This window comes from Phascolarctos cinereus, unplaced genomic scaffold (genome assembly GCF_003287225.1).
Source record: "Phascolarctos cinereus isolate Bilbo 61053 unplaced genomic scaffold, phaCin_HiC Scaffold_3;HRSCAF=262, whole genome shotgun sequence".
Classification (NCBI taxonomy): domain Eukaryota; kingdom Metazoa; phylum Chordata; class Mammalia; order Diprotodontia; family Phascolarctidae; genus Phascolarctos; species Phascolarctos cinereus.
The window spans coordinates 162264478-162280680 of NW_027555736.1; the positions used below are offsets into that span (position 1 = coordinate 162264478).

General features: G+C 36.1%; 1 protein-coding gene across 2 annotated transcripts in view; it reads left to right on the plus strand.

The window, feature by feature from the left end:
* DMXL2 (Dmx like 2) overlaps nt 1-16203 on the plus strand; it is a 149415-nt gene that overhangs the window by 24893 nt on the left and 108319 nt on the right. For both annotated transcript variants that reach the window (XM_020980751.2, XM_020980785.2), the window contains exons 2-6: nt 8705-8830; nt 11185-11256; nt 12641-12719; nt 13905-14052; nt 14727-14793. In XM_020980751.2, the coding sequence (XP_020836410.1) occupies nt 8705-8830; nt 11185-11256; nt 12641-12719; nt 13905-14052; nt 14727-14793 (492 nt within the window). The remainder of the gene's footprint in view (nt 1-8704; nt 8831-11184; nt 11257-12640; nt 12720-13904; nt 14053-14726; nt 14794-16203) is intronic.

Genomic DNA, 16203 nt, shown 5'->3' on the forward strand with positions numbered 1-16203 from the left:
AGAGTCATTAGTGGAACTGGGAGAGGAGTGAAGGAGTGAACATGGCTGGGGAGCCATGGTACTTCTTCAAAGTGAAGATTACAAGACAAACTTACTAATAGGAGGAGGCCACAAGAGTAGACCAGATTCCAGAATGAGAAGGCTAGAGGAGTAAGGGCATCTTTCAGGGTGAGAAGGCTACTGAGAAATGATGGAGAAGTCTGGAGAGTTAGGAGTTGTACTGGAAAGGAGTGACCCTATTTCAAAGAGGCATTGTAGGGTCAGAGTATGAGCAGTTTAATGACTCTGGATATAGTTCCAAATTGCTGTGCTCTCTTAACTGATAAATTCAATAACCTTTTCTCAGTCCGTATTTTTCTCTTTTCTCTCCTGGATACTGTTGTGGCTTACATGACACTTTCCTGGTTTTCCTAACGGTGCGACTTACTTTTAATTTCTTTTGTTGCATTGTCATCCATGTCATGCCTCAGTTGTGGAGGTCCTTCAAAGTGCAATCCTGGGCCCTTCTTTCGCTACAGTCTCCCATGATGAAATGCTCTGTAAGGATTACTGTATTTATAAGTGTAGCTCCAGTTTCTGTCATGGACTCCAGTTCTCTCTGCTAACTGCCTGCCATTTCCACCAGTCTTAAATTCAACATGTCTAAAACTGAATTCATCATATTCATCATTTTCTTCCACTAACTCTCCCCTCCTATAAACTTTCCACTTTTGTTGAGGGAACCTTTCCCAGTTTGAAGGGTCTTGAGTCATCCTTGATTCTTTACTCACTTGTATCCCCCATTTCCAGTTATTTGTCAGGTCTCGTGGAGGATCTTTTCTCAGCATCACCCTCCATCCCCTTATTTGCACTTTTATCCTAGACTTTGTGAAATAAGGGAAGGGCATGGATGTCAGAGAAAGGCTATTATTACCTCTCACTTGGACTATTGTAATGGCTTTTTTCTTGGGTTCCATGTCTTCACTTTCTTTATTCTCTAATCCATCAAATGAGTAGTTGCCAAAACCATCTTCCTAAGGTACAGACAGTCTGGTCTTGTCACTTACTTCATTGCTCAAAAATTATCAGTGGCTCCCTATTGCGTCTAGGATAACATACCAATTCCTTATCCTCCATAATCTGGCTCCAACTGACCTTTTTTCTTTTTTTTCTCACATGCATTTCCTTCATGCATTCTCTATTCCAGCCAAACTGTGTTATTGTTTCCTATATTTCACATGCCATCTCAATACTGTGCATTAGCTCACATGTTCCCTTATATATCCGAGTGGGATAGAGACCACCTACCCAAATAAAAATTCAGAGGTTTCGCTCAGTAGAAATAGAAGTTTTATTCCATGAGAATTGAGCATCACCTACCCAGGGCAGACTGGAGTAGGGAGGCAGGATACAGGCAGCAAGCAAGCAGTTATGTACCCTTAGACAAACAACTCTAAGAACCGCCCCCCCACTTGTTTACTACAATCTCTTTATCCTCATTGGTTGAGATTAGAGACCTTACACTATATTTAGAAACTAAGAATACTTTTCACCCAAAACAAGCTTGGGAGCTAGAAATTTGCCTTATTTGGTAAAGATAAGGCAGGGGTGGTGGTTATAAAATGAGGGAGGGAGTGGGCAACAGGTGTATGACCTGATCACAGGATTTACAGGAAAACAAAACTTGGGCCCTACTGATACTAAAGCCCCTAACTAAATTTTTTTGGAGTATAGCTTCCATTTCACATGAGAAACTTTCACTTGTCCCACACAGTCCCCCCTCTCATTTCATAGTTGAAAGTTTCCCTTGCCAAAACTGGTAAGTTTCTGCAGCCTCCCTAATTGCTATTTCATCAGGGTTTAACCTTTCCTCTTTTCTTTACTGACTGTCATCCATCCTTGATTCTCCGATATCATTAGTCTTATGGACTCACGGACAGGCTTTCTTAATGTAATCATCCCAGAGAGGGTCTTTTGTACAGTGGTAGTAATAAAGTGTATCATGCAAGGGACACACACTGGGAGCAGTATGACTCCACTTACTGCTATTAACAAGAACCATAGTACCTGCTTCCATCAAGATCTGCCAAACCAGGACCACTCCTTTGAGTAAATATGGGAAGGATTAATCTAAGCATTGGCAAATCAAAGGGGCAGCCCCTTCATAAATGTAGATACAGAGACCCAAAAGGAAACAATAATGCACAAATTCTTTTCTTATACAGCTGTCTGGCAGAGAACATCATCAATGAAGTCCTCTGGTCCTTGGTATTTGTTCCAGCCATCTCCAGCACAGCATCTCAGCATCTTTTTCTTCTTGTCTTCTTGTAGGAACCAGCTTTCTGTCCATTCTCCTACAAAAGTGACCTTAGCACAATTTTAAATTACTATTTCTAGTCCTTATAACCCTAACCATTTTTACGAACTCGAAATTGGAATCATGGCCAATTGTCATGTTTAAGAAATTAATATCAGAACCCAGTGTCTTATACTTTACATTAATCCATTATTAATTTCCTCACCAGGGGGATGAGATTTCACTAAGGGATTAATCACAGGCTTCAGTACATACATGTCAATTTTTAACACAGTACTTATAAAATCTTAAAATTTTAGTCATGCCTTGTTTCTTTGATGGCATTTACAAAATAAATCACAAGCCATTCTTTTGACTTTATTAATCAGTGATAAAACTTTTGATGAGTATGATATCATCCAAATAACAAAATAACATTCCCACAAGCTCATGATTATCTCCATACCATTATCAAGAATTAAAAAGACTCTAACTCATACCGCAACACAGTCCCAGTTCTATAACCTAAGATGTTCCATAATCAATTATTTTAGTAAATTTGTTACTGTACTTATAAAACCTTCTGATTATAGAAACTAGCCACTAAGAGATTAGAATAAGGGAACAATTATTTCCCTCAGCTTCCTGTCAACTCCAGACAGAGTGTTATGTCAAACTGCAAACTGCATTGAGCCAGACTTAAAGTCTGCCAGGTTTCAGTTAAGGACACCTGGGGTTAGACTCAGAAACAGTCAGTCGCTAGTCCCGGCAAGTTACAACAATCAGTTTAAGATATGACTGTAATCTAATCCTTTTCTCATGTCTCATGCTGACTACTTGCTCTGATCATAGAAACTTACTATAGAAGGAAAAAGAGCAGGGACAGGTGACGTATCAAATATGACAAGATAAAAGATCCTTGGCTTTGTTTAAATTCAGATAGTCGCAGTTCTCCAATCATGCAGTATCTGTTTCTCTTCATAGCCAAACTCAGGAATAGTTAGGTGGGAAACATTCCTTTTCAAAGGAACACAATGGGGAAACTGAGCCAGGAGGATCCCATCCTAGATTGAGACTAAGATTGTCCCCTCAGCTTTTTCGCAAAATGAATCACATTTCCAATAAATTGACCTCCACTTGTTCTTGTGGCATTTCTCTCAGATACTGATTTAATGCAGATAACTATACCCAAATTTAAACTCAAAACAAAATTAGTTATAGTCCCAAGAGCCTTTTACCTCAAACAGCAAGTCTCACTAATCACAGCTGAAAGCCACATGCAGTTACGTTCACTCTCATGGAGCTGCAATAAGCAATATAGATTTGTCAGGACTCACATAAGAGATCTCACTTCACATCTTTACTTCTCAAATTTAAACTTGCCCTCGTGTAAAAGACGATCATTAGAAATCATTTCTATCTATTGTACATAAACTTGCAACTTCTCAGCAAGTTAAGTTCATTGTCTAGGAACTGCATAATCCTGACAAGTTCTTTTCTCAGGGAAAATGACCTTGCCCACACAGATACAGTAATTAATTAACCCTTTTTGGGTTTTAGCATTAAAACAGTAATCCCAAACAACTTGGTTAAAAATCTCACAAATTTCATAAATGATAACACAACAATTTTAACTGAAAATTCCCTTTAAATAAAAATTTGGAAATTTTGTGATTTCTTAAATCCCCAACAGCCAGATTCATTCCTTTTTCTCTTTTCTCTGAAGACACAATTAATTTAACATTCCGGATTATAAAAGAAATTGCCCTTCCAGCAACATAACTAATACAATTGAAAACAGACTCAATAAAAAAATCTTTCTTTCTAGACCCCTTCACCAGATTCAACTGTCTCCTGGGGCCACATAGTTAATAAATTTCTTAATGCCAAATAATAATATGTGCTCTTAAAATTATACAAATACACATTTTTAAGTTCAATATCTTTGGCCCTTTATAAAGGGATATTATCCACAAATTCATATATTTCTTTAATATTTCAGTTCCCCATTCATGTCCACATTTTCTTGCGAAAGTTTTACAGTTTGGAATCACCTGTTGTAATCAGGTAAATTTAAAATGTACTGGGCCAGTATTCTAACTACTTCTTTTTGCTTTCCCTCCAGGTAGGCACCTCTGGAGCTTGATAATTAATTGAACAGTAATAATCATAACTCACAATAACCAATATCTTTATTGTAGCCAGTATCCATATTAGATTTAATAGAACCCACCCACAGATCTAGCCTGAAAGGTGGGTGGACATAATTCCTTCCATCTCTCCATAACTTTATTGGTTTTTAAATTAGGCAAAAAAAAAAAAGAATTTTATTTTTCCATCCCTCTACTTTAAAACATACCACTTTTTCACACCTTCTCAACTATTTAAAGCTATTCAGAAGATATCCTCATCCAAGGTGGGGAACTTAAGACCCCCACCCAAATTACACTCACCAAGATTATTACACAGCTTTCTTTTTGCATTTCTGAAGGGAGATAATTGAATAGGGCTCTCCCTCCCCCTCTCTCTTCCCAAACTGTGCCTGTAACTTTACTATGCACTCTAAACAATTCACTCGTCTTACACTATTTTTCCACTGTTCTTTAGTTTCTTTCAATTTACTTTAGTGCCAAACAGTATAATAAATTCTTACTTAAGCATTAAATTAAGAGCATCGCATTTCATTTGAAATATTACCAGAATGGATTAAATTACCTTTGGTTGTGTTCCAGTACACAAAAACTTTTCTTTTATGAGAGGCAGAGAAGATAAAGTGCTACCTCTCTTTTTGATCTGAGGGAAAAGGTTCTCTTTTTCTCTCTTTGTCTCCACACTCAAATTTGGCCAGAATTAGAATGCAGAGAGAGAGAAATTATATTTTTTCCAAAAGTTTCAAACCTTCTTACTTTCAAAACCTCTATTCACACTGTGCAAATAAATTATACCTTCCTTAAGCTTTCTACACATACTCCTCTCTCCTACATGCTTAAACTTTCTTGCCTTTCTTTCTAATGGACTGCCCAATTGAGTGAGATAGAGACCACCTACCCAAATAAAAATTCAGAGGTTTCTCTCAGTAGAAACAGAAGTTTTATTTAGCAAGTCTCACTCAAGAATTGGGCATCACCTACCGAGGGCAGACTGGAGTAGGGAGGCAGGGTACAGGCAGCAAGCAAGCAGTTATATACCCTTAGACAACCAACTCTAAGAACCGCCCCCCCCCCACTCTTTTACCTCAATCTCTTTATCCTCATTGGTTGAGGTGAGAGACCTTACACTATATTTAGAAGCTAAGAGATACTTTTTACCCAAAACAAGCTTGGGAGCTAGAAGATTGTCTTATTTGGTAAAGATAAGGCTGGGGTGGTGGTTACAAAACAAGGGAGGGGGTGGGCAACGGGTGTATGACATGATCACATGATTTACAGGAAAAGGAAACTTAGGCCCTACTGATACTAAAGCCCCTAACTAAATTTTTTTGGAGTATAGCTTCCATTTCACATGAGAAACTTTTACTTGTCCCACACATATCCATTCCCCTTTTGTTGTGCTTCTTAGATTCCCTGAGTTACTTCTAGACCATAGTGTTGCTTTTTACATGAAAACTTCCCTCCTTTCCTCAGTGCCCTTTTTCAAACAGCCACATATTGGTTTACCTTTCTAAATTTTGTATCCTTTTAGTAGGTTATAAGCTCCTTGAGTCTAGGGGACTTCCTAGCACCTACCACAGTGCCTTGCAGTTAGGTATTTAAATAAATGAATGAAAAGGCATTTATTAAGCACAAGCTGTGTGCTTAATAAATTTATATTCCCAAGTGCGGGCGATACAAATAAAATATTGAAAATAGTTCGTCTTCTCAAGGAGCTCACATCTCTTGGCCATCCAAATGCCATGCTAATGATCTTGCATTTTAAGGACCATCACACCTTTCTATCCTTTTAGTTGAACCCTCTTCTTTGTGTTGTCTCCTCTTATTAGAATAAGAACTCTTTGAAAGCAGGGAATGTCCTGCTTTTGTATTTTCATCCTTGTACTTATATTTAGAGCTTAAAAAATACGTTTTCATTCATTTCTTAGCCACTTATATGCATAGTGCTGGGATTGGTTGCTAAGAAAGCCTTATTCTCCTGGCACCTTAAAGATGAGGTACTTTGAGGACGGAAGAGCACTAACAACTGAGAGATTAGGGAAGGCTTCCTGGAAAAGGTAGCATCTGATGTTTGTTGAACTGAATTATCTGCCTTTGTTGTAACTGCCACTGTTTGTGCGTGGCATGAGTGTGGGTGGTTTTGGTTGTGGAGGTAGAAAGAGGAGAGTAAGGAGGAATTTAGTTATTTATTTTGTAATTAATTGACTACAGTGTCCTCCCTGTTTCTGGCTTTAGCTTGGTCTCCATTTGTTTTGTAAATATTTATTGAATACCTGCTATGTAGAAGGCCAGGTGAGGGAAATAAAGAAGAGTAGGATTCAGTGCCTGGTATCATGGAATTAAAGACTTGGAAATTTCTGATGGGGCCTAGGACTATAGAATAACTATTATTTTTTTTTAAAAAATTTCCTCTTTTTTGTTAATTTATTTTGATTTATTAGCAATCACTTCCATAAGCTTTTGAGTTTTAAGTTTTTCCTCCCCCTCCTTCTCCCCTCCCTCCCCAAGACGGCATGCGTTGTGATATAGATTATACTATATGTTCCTATTAAACATATTTTCACATTATTCATGTTGTAAGGAGGAATTAGAACCAATAGAAGGAACCACAAGAAAGAGGAAACATAACAAAACAGAAGGAAAAAAAAGAGCAAATAGTATGCTTTGATCTGCATTCAAACCCCATAGTTCTTTTTTTGGATGTGGATAGCATTTTCCATCATGAGACATTTGGAGATGTCTTAGATCCTTGCATTGCTGAGAAGGGCTAACTAAGTCTGTCGAAGTCAGTCATCCCACAACGTGGCTGTTACAGTGTACAATGTTCTCCTGGTTCTGCTCACTTCTAGAGTAACTATTATTAAGAGTAGCTGGTAGGAGGTAAAGCTTGTGAGTTTGAAGGTTTAGTTGAAGTGATTACTAAATGCAAATGCATTGTTTTATGGGACCTTAAAGTACCCTAATAACACTATCAGTATCCTGTATTGTGCAAAAACACCTGCCATTACAGGGACCTCTGTTTTGGTTTCTTATGGCTTGTTTACTCTTTGAGCTCTCAAAATTTTGAAGGGCAGTTTATACTTATAATTACTATACATTCAACTTAAATTTTTTGTTTCTTTGGTTTTTGATTATAGAGATGTTTTTATTGTATACTTTCTCCAGAGATAGAAATAAGATAAATTTAACACTCTTCTCCGCTGTCTAGCCAAGGTCCATCTACACTTTTTAGTTTGGGTCTATTTATTTGTTTAGTTATTTGGTCACCTAATAAAGCATAGAAATCAGGTTTGTCTCAGCTGACTGACCAAGGTTTTTAGTTTTGGTGCTGGGCCCTCTTTGTACATCCCACCTGCCTCTTCTCCATCCCATCTAATTTTCACCTATTATACTCATGCCCTTCTCTCCAGAACCTTGGACTCCATTCCTGGCTCCCCTTACCCCTGATAGTTGAATTTTCTCCTGATTTTGCAATGGTCCAGGCCTCTGTGCTACTTCCTGGCTATTGTTAGAGACTGTCTTGCTGTAATCCTTTGGTCACACTATTTGTATTGATGCCCAGGCTTTATTTATTTATTAGCTGCTACTAATGGGAATATCTTGGGTATTATTAGGGAGTGGTAGTTACTGGGCAAGAGGTGGCAATTAGAGATCTGTCTTGTCATGACCCTGGTCCTGAAGAATGGAGGCCCTTGTAAAAGATTCCCCACATTATTTTTAAATTTACATTACTTTAAAAGATTCTTGTGAGTCTCAAGTTTTAGCATTTTTTTTTAAAAGATACCTGTTTAGAGGATCAAATAAGAGGAAGCAGATAACCTTTGGAAGAAATGTTTTTATGTGTGTTCTTACCATACAAATTCATACAGTTGGGAAAGAGGAAGAGGGGATGCTTAGAAATGTGAAAATAGGAAGAAGTAAACTCAGAATTTTAGAATGGAAGAGATGTTAGAAATACTCTAGCCCAATTATGTGGTTTGCTCATTATAGTTATGTTGAATAGGGACTTTCCCCAGGAGTTTTTAATTCTGTATTACATAAAATATTTTTGTTGGCATGTCTGCCCAGTAGGAAGACTGAAAATCTTAAATGCTTTTACAAATGATTATTTTATTATATAACTCTTAAAACTCTTATTTTGTAATTGACAGTATCACTATATTAATTTTATGTATAACAAAATATACAGTGAACTAAGTTTTTTGGAAGAAATTCTTTAAAGTATTATGCCATTATGTAGAATGCATGAATTATATAATCCAAAATGTTTCTTTTCTAGGCATATGGATCAGGCTGTGATATTGTTATTTTGGCCAATGATTTTGAATGTGTGCAGATCATCCCTGGTGCTAAACATGGAAACATCCAAGTCAGCTGTGTGGAGTGCTCTAACCAGCATGGAAGAGTAAGGAATTTAGTAACTTTGTTTTAAAAAAAACAAACAAACTCCAGACAGCTTCAGCAAACTGTAAAAGATAATCTACTGTTGAAAATGTTGTAGGTACTACAGAGGAACTAAACCTTTATTCTGTAAGTGGAGATAAACTGCTAAGTGCTGCTAAGCCACTGATAGACTAATTTTGAAAGAAATTCAGAGGGCTTCTGGTCCTTTCCTTCTAGATGAGACCTGAAATCATTCCATCTTTTTTTCCATATCATTTTTATGACCTCTTTCAGATCTAAAACGTATCCTGATTTGTGCTCTGCCTTTCCATTTTTCTTCCCCTTTTCTAATTTCTCCCTGGCCCTCCAAAGAAGCTCTCATCCAAAACTCCAGCATCAGTGCCATGCAGATCCAGGGAACACAACCAAACTTCAGTTTCTGAACCCCTGAAGAACTGCTAACACGTTAAAAAAAATCACATTATAATTAACTAAGAATATTTTATAACATTGTATCTATAACAGAAGGGACTGGTCTGGAATGGATTAATATACTCATTTGCATCTTGGACCCAAATTTGATTTTTATAAATTCAGTATGTATTAAACATTGATTTAATGAAAAAAATGCAGGGACAGACAAGATTACATTTTAATGAGTTTGATAAAATAACAATTAGATGGCCCTTCTGGACCATTAAAATAGGATTTTTACCTGCAGTAATTAATGTTTAAACATTCAGTTTTTAAAAGACTGCTTATTATCACATAATGGCTTCAAATTTTATTAAATTTTAGTCTATTGAAATCATTGTGACCAATCAATCTCTTAAAAACTGGAAATGCCCAATGAGAAATTATGTATTCATAATTCAGAATCTACAGAATTGAAAACGGCCCTAATATTTTAGCATGTAACTATAATTATCATTCAGTTTTTTGATGACCCTTTTGTTCTTTCAATCTAGCTTGTTCTCTTTATATTTTATTAGCCGGTTGCAGGGAAGTATGGAGGGTTTCAGATTTCTCTCATTCATTTTGCAACGTTCTACTTTTGCATGTAAGTAAGGTTGCCTTGGAGACTCCTAGAAAAAACCAGTTTGTTGTATGACATTCAACAAAGAGGAATTTCAGTAGATTATTCATGGGCCATGTGTCTAAAGTGATACCAATATTGACAAATAACTTGGCAGTACAGTTTTTTTTAATACATAGTCACCTTTATTAAAATATACTGATGTGTACCTTCAGTACTCCCTCAAACAAAACAAAACAAAACCAACCAAAAAACCCAAGCAAAATCATGAAATTTGAACAGTTTTGTCTCCTTTTTTGCGTTTTGCTCCAGTGACAACTACTCATGCTTTTCCACTTCAAAAAAATAAATTGTATACTGTTTCCTCTTGTGTAAGTCTTCTGCTTTTGTTAATTGACTATTTGTACTTTGAAATTCAGCCATAGTAAGGTGTTATTTAAATAGCTTTTATATTTTGAACTCCCATGTAGAAAAAATCCTAACTCAGACACTTACTAACTTATGACCCCTGGATAAGTCACTAATCTTTAAGCCTCAGTTTCCTCATCTGTAAAATGGGGGACTGGACTTGATGTCCTTCTAAATGCCTCCTCCCAACTCTAAATTTATGCTTCAATGAAGGGGAAATATTTTTCCTACATTAAAATACTTTCTTCAGTAAGCAAGAGAAGCTTTTTTTTTTTTTAAGGGGAGCTGAAATTACTTTGAGTCTTTTCAGGTGGCCCTGAAAGGTACCTGACTCCTAGCCCTCTCTGGTCTGAGAATAAACCAAAAACTGTCATTCTGGGAGCTGCTGGTTACAGAGTTGCCTGTTCTTCATCTACCTCCTCTTACCTCAAATCTAATTCCTTTCCTTCCTTTGTCTCCCCCCTCTCTGATTATTCAAAGACTCCCAGATAAATATTTTTTATTTTTGGTGTACCTTTGGCATACCTTATTTTTAGTGAACATTGATGATTTATGTAATAGCCCATAATTATACTTCCTATGTTATAATGGTTCCTAATAAAATAGTGTGTTGTAAATACACACTACAGAATAAAGAATAGAATTTAGTGTAGAATAAAGCTATTGGTGTATTTAGGATTTGGCAAATGGAAATATTTCTGTAGACCAGAATAGTATTCTCTTTGAATAAGTCAGTTGTGAATTCAGAATGGAAAATCCTGCTTTGTTCTTCCCATTACAGAAGGAAATGTGGGGTGTTGTAAGAAATGATCTGATAGAACTTTTTTGGCCATTAATATGGTTTTATGATTACATACAGTTAACTTATGTGTCCATCTAGAAGATACTTTAATTGCTTTTAAAAATTAAATATTAATTTATTCTTTTTTCAGATTGCAGCTTCGTATGGAAATGCTGTTTGCATTTTTGAACCCTTGGGTATCAATTCTCACAAGAGAAATTGTGTAAGTAATTAATACAGCATAAGTACTTGTTTTTTTTAAGTTATCTGAACTTTAGTCAATTTCCTAGAGAAGTTGCTTGATTCTTGATAACTGGTGGGGGGGGGTTCTTATAAACAGCCAAATTAAGGGATTTTTAGTTTTAGAAATAAAAGAAGTTATAATGGTATACACAGGAAATAATGATAACTCTCTTCCAGTACTGTCATTTGGAAAGGGGATGAGTCTTCTTTGTAGTTCTGGAGGGTGGAGTGAAGATCAGTGGGAAATTTTGGCTCAGCATAAAGTAATAGTTAGAACTTAATATGTAATGATTGGAACTGTCCCAAAATAGAATACGGTACCTTGTGAAGTAGTAAAGTATTCAAGTGCCCACATTCTAGATGAGTTGTGATCTGTACCAGTGTAGGAACTATCCACACGAATGAAGTCACAGGCCCTTGACATAAAATATAGTACCAAGGGTCATATTCCTAGTTTTTCTCTATTTTTGTCATTTTGAACAATTTGATTCATTTTCCCTTCCTTTCCTTTCAAGTTTTGGAGAGTTCGAGTTTGATCTACCAGCAGGTCACGCAGTTAAGATATGTAGCAGATAAATGGAGATATTGTATTGGCGTTTGGTAGAAAGATGTGGGCTGGATATATAGATTTGGAAGTTGGTTTTGGAGAGCTACAAATGAACCATGAGAATGAATGAAATCTAGGAATGAAGGTTGTTAAGAATGGAAGCAGACTTGTCTTGGAAGAGGTGTGGACATAATGTTGCACACATTATTAGATGCAGATGTTTCATTGGTATTGTTAACCTTTTCTGTGTTATAAGGGAGCATTCAATTCCAGGGTAGAGTGTTATGTCTGGAAATGGAGACAATATTTTTAAAAAGGCATTAAAGTAGCTTATTTTTGAAAAGGATGAACACCAGCCAAAACCCAACATGTGATAATTCTTCCCTTCTTCCATTACTGTTCCCTACTTCCAGCTTTGAAAGTGAAAATATCAAAGAGAAAACAAACAACTTATTCAAGTAAATATGTTATAGTACTAATGCTTAAATTATTACTCTTGTGATTTCTTTTTAAGTCCAATTTCAATTTAGGTCTTGGATCTAGAGGCCTGTGTTTGTTTTTCTTGTAGCAGACAGCAGTTGAAAGTTCAGAATGTTATTTAAAAGCTAAACAATCTGTCTTTCACATGACATTTTAAATTTATTGTTTTGTAAAATAATAGTAAAATGTAAACAATCCTCACAAAATTACAGTGATTCCTGTTCTAGTTTTCTTGTACCTTATTCCCAAGGGGGGAAGAAGTGCTAATGCAGTGATGGTTATACTGTTTTCTTGGCTTTTAGGATTTACGTAATTTTTTTTTCCTTTTGTATTCTAGCAAGTCAAGTGTCAATGGCTTAAAACTGGACAGTTTTTTCTGAGTTCTGTGACTTACAACTTAGCATGGGATCCCCAAGGTAATTAGAAATGAGGAAATATCTACAGTTTATTTCAATTAGTAGTTGCGTATTGCTTTAAATGTTTGGTTATTTGTTTGAAATGAATAGTTAATAATGTAAATAATGAATATTATCACAGAATCTAGTTTTTTCAGGGGGGACAGTAAACAAATAATTATGCTTTCCAATAGTGTATGCATTTCTTTACATAATTGTTTGTAATGGGTGTTAGTCATTATGAAATGTATATTCCAGAAAAGGATGAAAAATATTAGATAATATTTCCCTAGCTGACTTCTAATTATATTATTGTAAATGTATTCTCTATGAGACAGAATTAAAAACATTGTACAAAATGGGAAGAAAATCCCCCTCCTTTTGTTTTCATGTATATTCCAGGAAATTAGCATCTTTAATTTAGAAATATTTGAAACTTCTATTGTTACTAAGGCTTTAGTAACTGGAGAACAATGACGAGTTCTTGGAGAAGAGCCCTGGACTTAGAGGCAGAAGACCTGGTTTTGAATTCTCTGTCTGTCACTTGCTGGCCTAATGACCCTGGGTAAATCACTCAGTTTCTCCGAGCTTCATGTTCTGTTTCTGGAATGTTGGGATTATAGAGGCTGTTGTGAAGATCAAGTGAGAACATAATATGTTTTATAAACAATAAAACATTATGTAAATGGCTTCTTATTAGTCAAGCCCATAAACTGTGACTAGGAAGAAGGCTTGATTGATTTTATAAGTCACAAACAAAACCAGTCTCATTGTTTTGTGTTTATACTTTATAATGTTCTCGAGACATACACGTATTGATGGATATCTGGCTCTCTGTGATGTCTTTTTCACCAAACTTTGACCAGTAGTATTTCTTGCTGTCAGATGAGTCTCAAAGAAATAAAATATGCTCCTAGTTTCTTTCACAAACTAAATTCCTCCTGGTAACAGAACATTTTTTTAAACCTAGATTGGAAGGGTGAATCTTCTGAAAAAACTTCCTGCCACAGAAAATACTGCCTCAACTAATCCCCTAGTGTTAATTATAATCAAAATGTGTTGTAAATATGGTGTGTATTTTTCTTTGTTGGAATAACAAAATGACTTCCAGAATAGCGTCTTGTATTTTCCTTTTTTTTTTTTAATGAAAGACATATCAGGGTGTAATCACATTGCATACTTATTAAATAACTTTTCAATTTTCAGGTAACAGATTGCTAACAGCAACTGATTTGGTACAGTTATGGGCTCCTCCAGAGAGTGACATTCTAGAAGAAGAAGAAGAAATTGATCAGGTCAAAGATAGTAAAATTCCTCCTGTTTTAAGTGATTGGAAGTGCATCTGGCACTGCAAGTAAGTTAGCAATTCTGCTTCCTGTGGGGTTGGACTAAATAGCCTCTTAAGGTCTCTACTGAGATTCTGGGACTTCACAGTGGGTTCATGGGTTTATCCATGTTTCTTGATAGAGATGTTCTCTCTTAATAGGGCTTTTATAGTTTTGTGCTGCATTTTATCTAGATATGTTAATCTACAGAGTACCATTTCTGGAAGTAGAAACCATATAAAATGTAATCTTTCAATCCATACTATACTTGATTGTTCTTTATAGTTAATGATATCAGTAGCCCTGATACTTAGCTGGGCAATGGGAGGCCTCTCTATAGTTTTTGTTAATGGATAGGGATATATGTGTATGTCTGGTTTTAATCATGAGGGCTTGGGATGGTTGCAGTGCTATTCACAGTAGTGAGGAAGTCGAGAATGGGACCAAGTTAGGTAGAGATCATCAGCTCAGTTCTTGACATGTTATATTTCAGTGGTTGGGAGAACTGAGTGGAGCTTTTCTACATAAGCATGATGTTTGCTCCTTGATAGGCAGAATTAAATTTTCATTATTGCTTTATTTTAAGAAATATATTTCTAAGAAGTCATATTTTAAGAGAAGTGAAAAATGAAGCATTATGTAGATATAAAATACTATTTTGGATCATTTGCATATTTTAAAATACTTTATCTTCATTTCTTAGAACTTCGGTGTCTGTACATTTGATGGAATGGTCCCCTGATGGTGAATATTTTGCTACAGCTGGAAAGGTAGGGTAAGAACAAAAACTCAAGGAAACATGAAAATGTTAAAACTGTGAGAATTCCCCACTTGATAAAACAAAAACCAAATGTGTAAGAATTGTAAATGTTTTGTTTTTCCTTTACCTCAGTCGTCCTTTACTGCTGTCTTCCCCTCCTCCATCTCCCCCCCCCCCCGTACTTGGGTTTTGGTGAATAGTGTGCCAGACTTTATTCTTTTAAGTGATACTAACTTTTAGCTATTGTTCAATTTGAAAAATCAGTTTAAAAAAAAAGACTATTAAGCAAGAGCCATTGCTATTAAGCAATAGCTATAGGCTATTTTTTGCTTTTAGCCACGTTCATATGTTGAGGTCAGATTTGGGAGAGCGGTTTGGGCATGAAAGAATTCACTTAGACGTTCTCTTTAGCTGTCAGGAGCTTTTAGAAATGTGAAAGCACATGGACCTTTGGCAGCAAAGCTAATTGAGGCAACTGGTATTTGGGGGAGCTAAGCTTATATAGCAAAATTCTGGCAGAAACCCATATAGCCTATAGATGTTCTGGATGAGGCCGTAGTTTTATGGTGGTTCAAGATAAAAGAGGTCCAGGAAAAGGGAGACAGAAGGAATTTTGTGGTACAAGGTAAGGAGAAGTTTTATGATGTTTCAAGATAAGGGGAAAAGGACTTTAGAAAGCTCTCAAGCTACAGGATGAGCTACAGGATGGGCCGCCCCAGGGCCTTACGAAGTACTGGAAAAGCAGCCCTTATTTCTTTAACCCCTAATGTATCCACATCACATACATTGATTAGAAATTTGGATAAGTCCAAAATTCTGATTGCTCAAATGCAAATAAAACTGAGAATAAGAATTGAGACATACTTCCAGCTAAGCACATTTCTGAACCATTGACTTCTATTAATTTGCAGTCTTCTTGAAGATTTGTCTTTGTGTCTCTTCCCCAGTGCTTAGCAGAGTGATTTGTGTGCAATAGATGTTCAATAAAAATATGTTTAGTTGAATTAAATGGAATTTTGAACTAGGAATTCAGGGGATATGCTTTGATTTGCTGTCTTCTGACTGCCCTTGGAGATTCTTCAGCTGCCTTACCTAAAAAGGCTTGTCACTATATAAGGACTCGAGAGAACTCTTTTTATTTTGTAGGTGCTGGTGATCACAGGGCCTTAAATGCTTTTGATTTAGACCTGGAAGATGAAGTTCTTTTTCCTAACTCTTCTGAGGCTTTTATCAAGAATTTGATATGGTATGTGAGGGAAAGCACCCATTGCCATCTTGAAAAATGGCTGTGAAGGCTGAAAACCCCTAGATCACCTGAAACACCCTTTCCCTAAAGTGACCCCTTGGGGAAGACCTTGTTTAACTCATTGAAATACTGTTTTTCAATTTGGAGGATGTGTTCAGATCCTATTTTTTATTA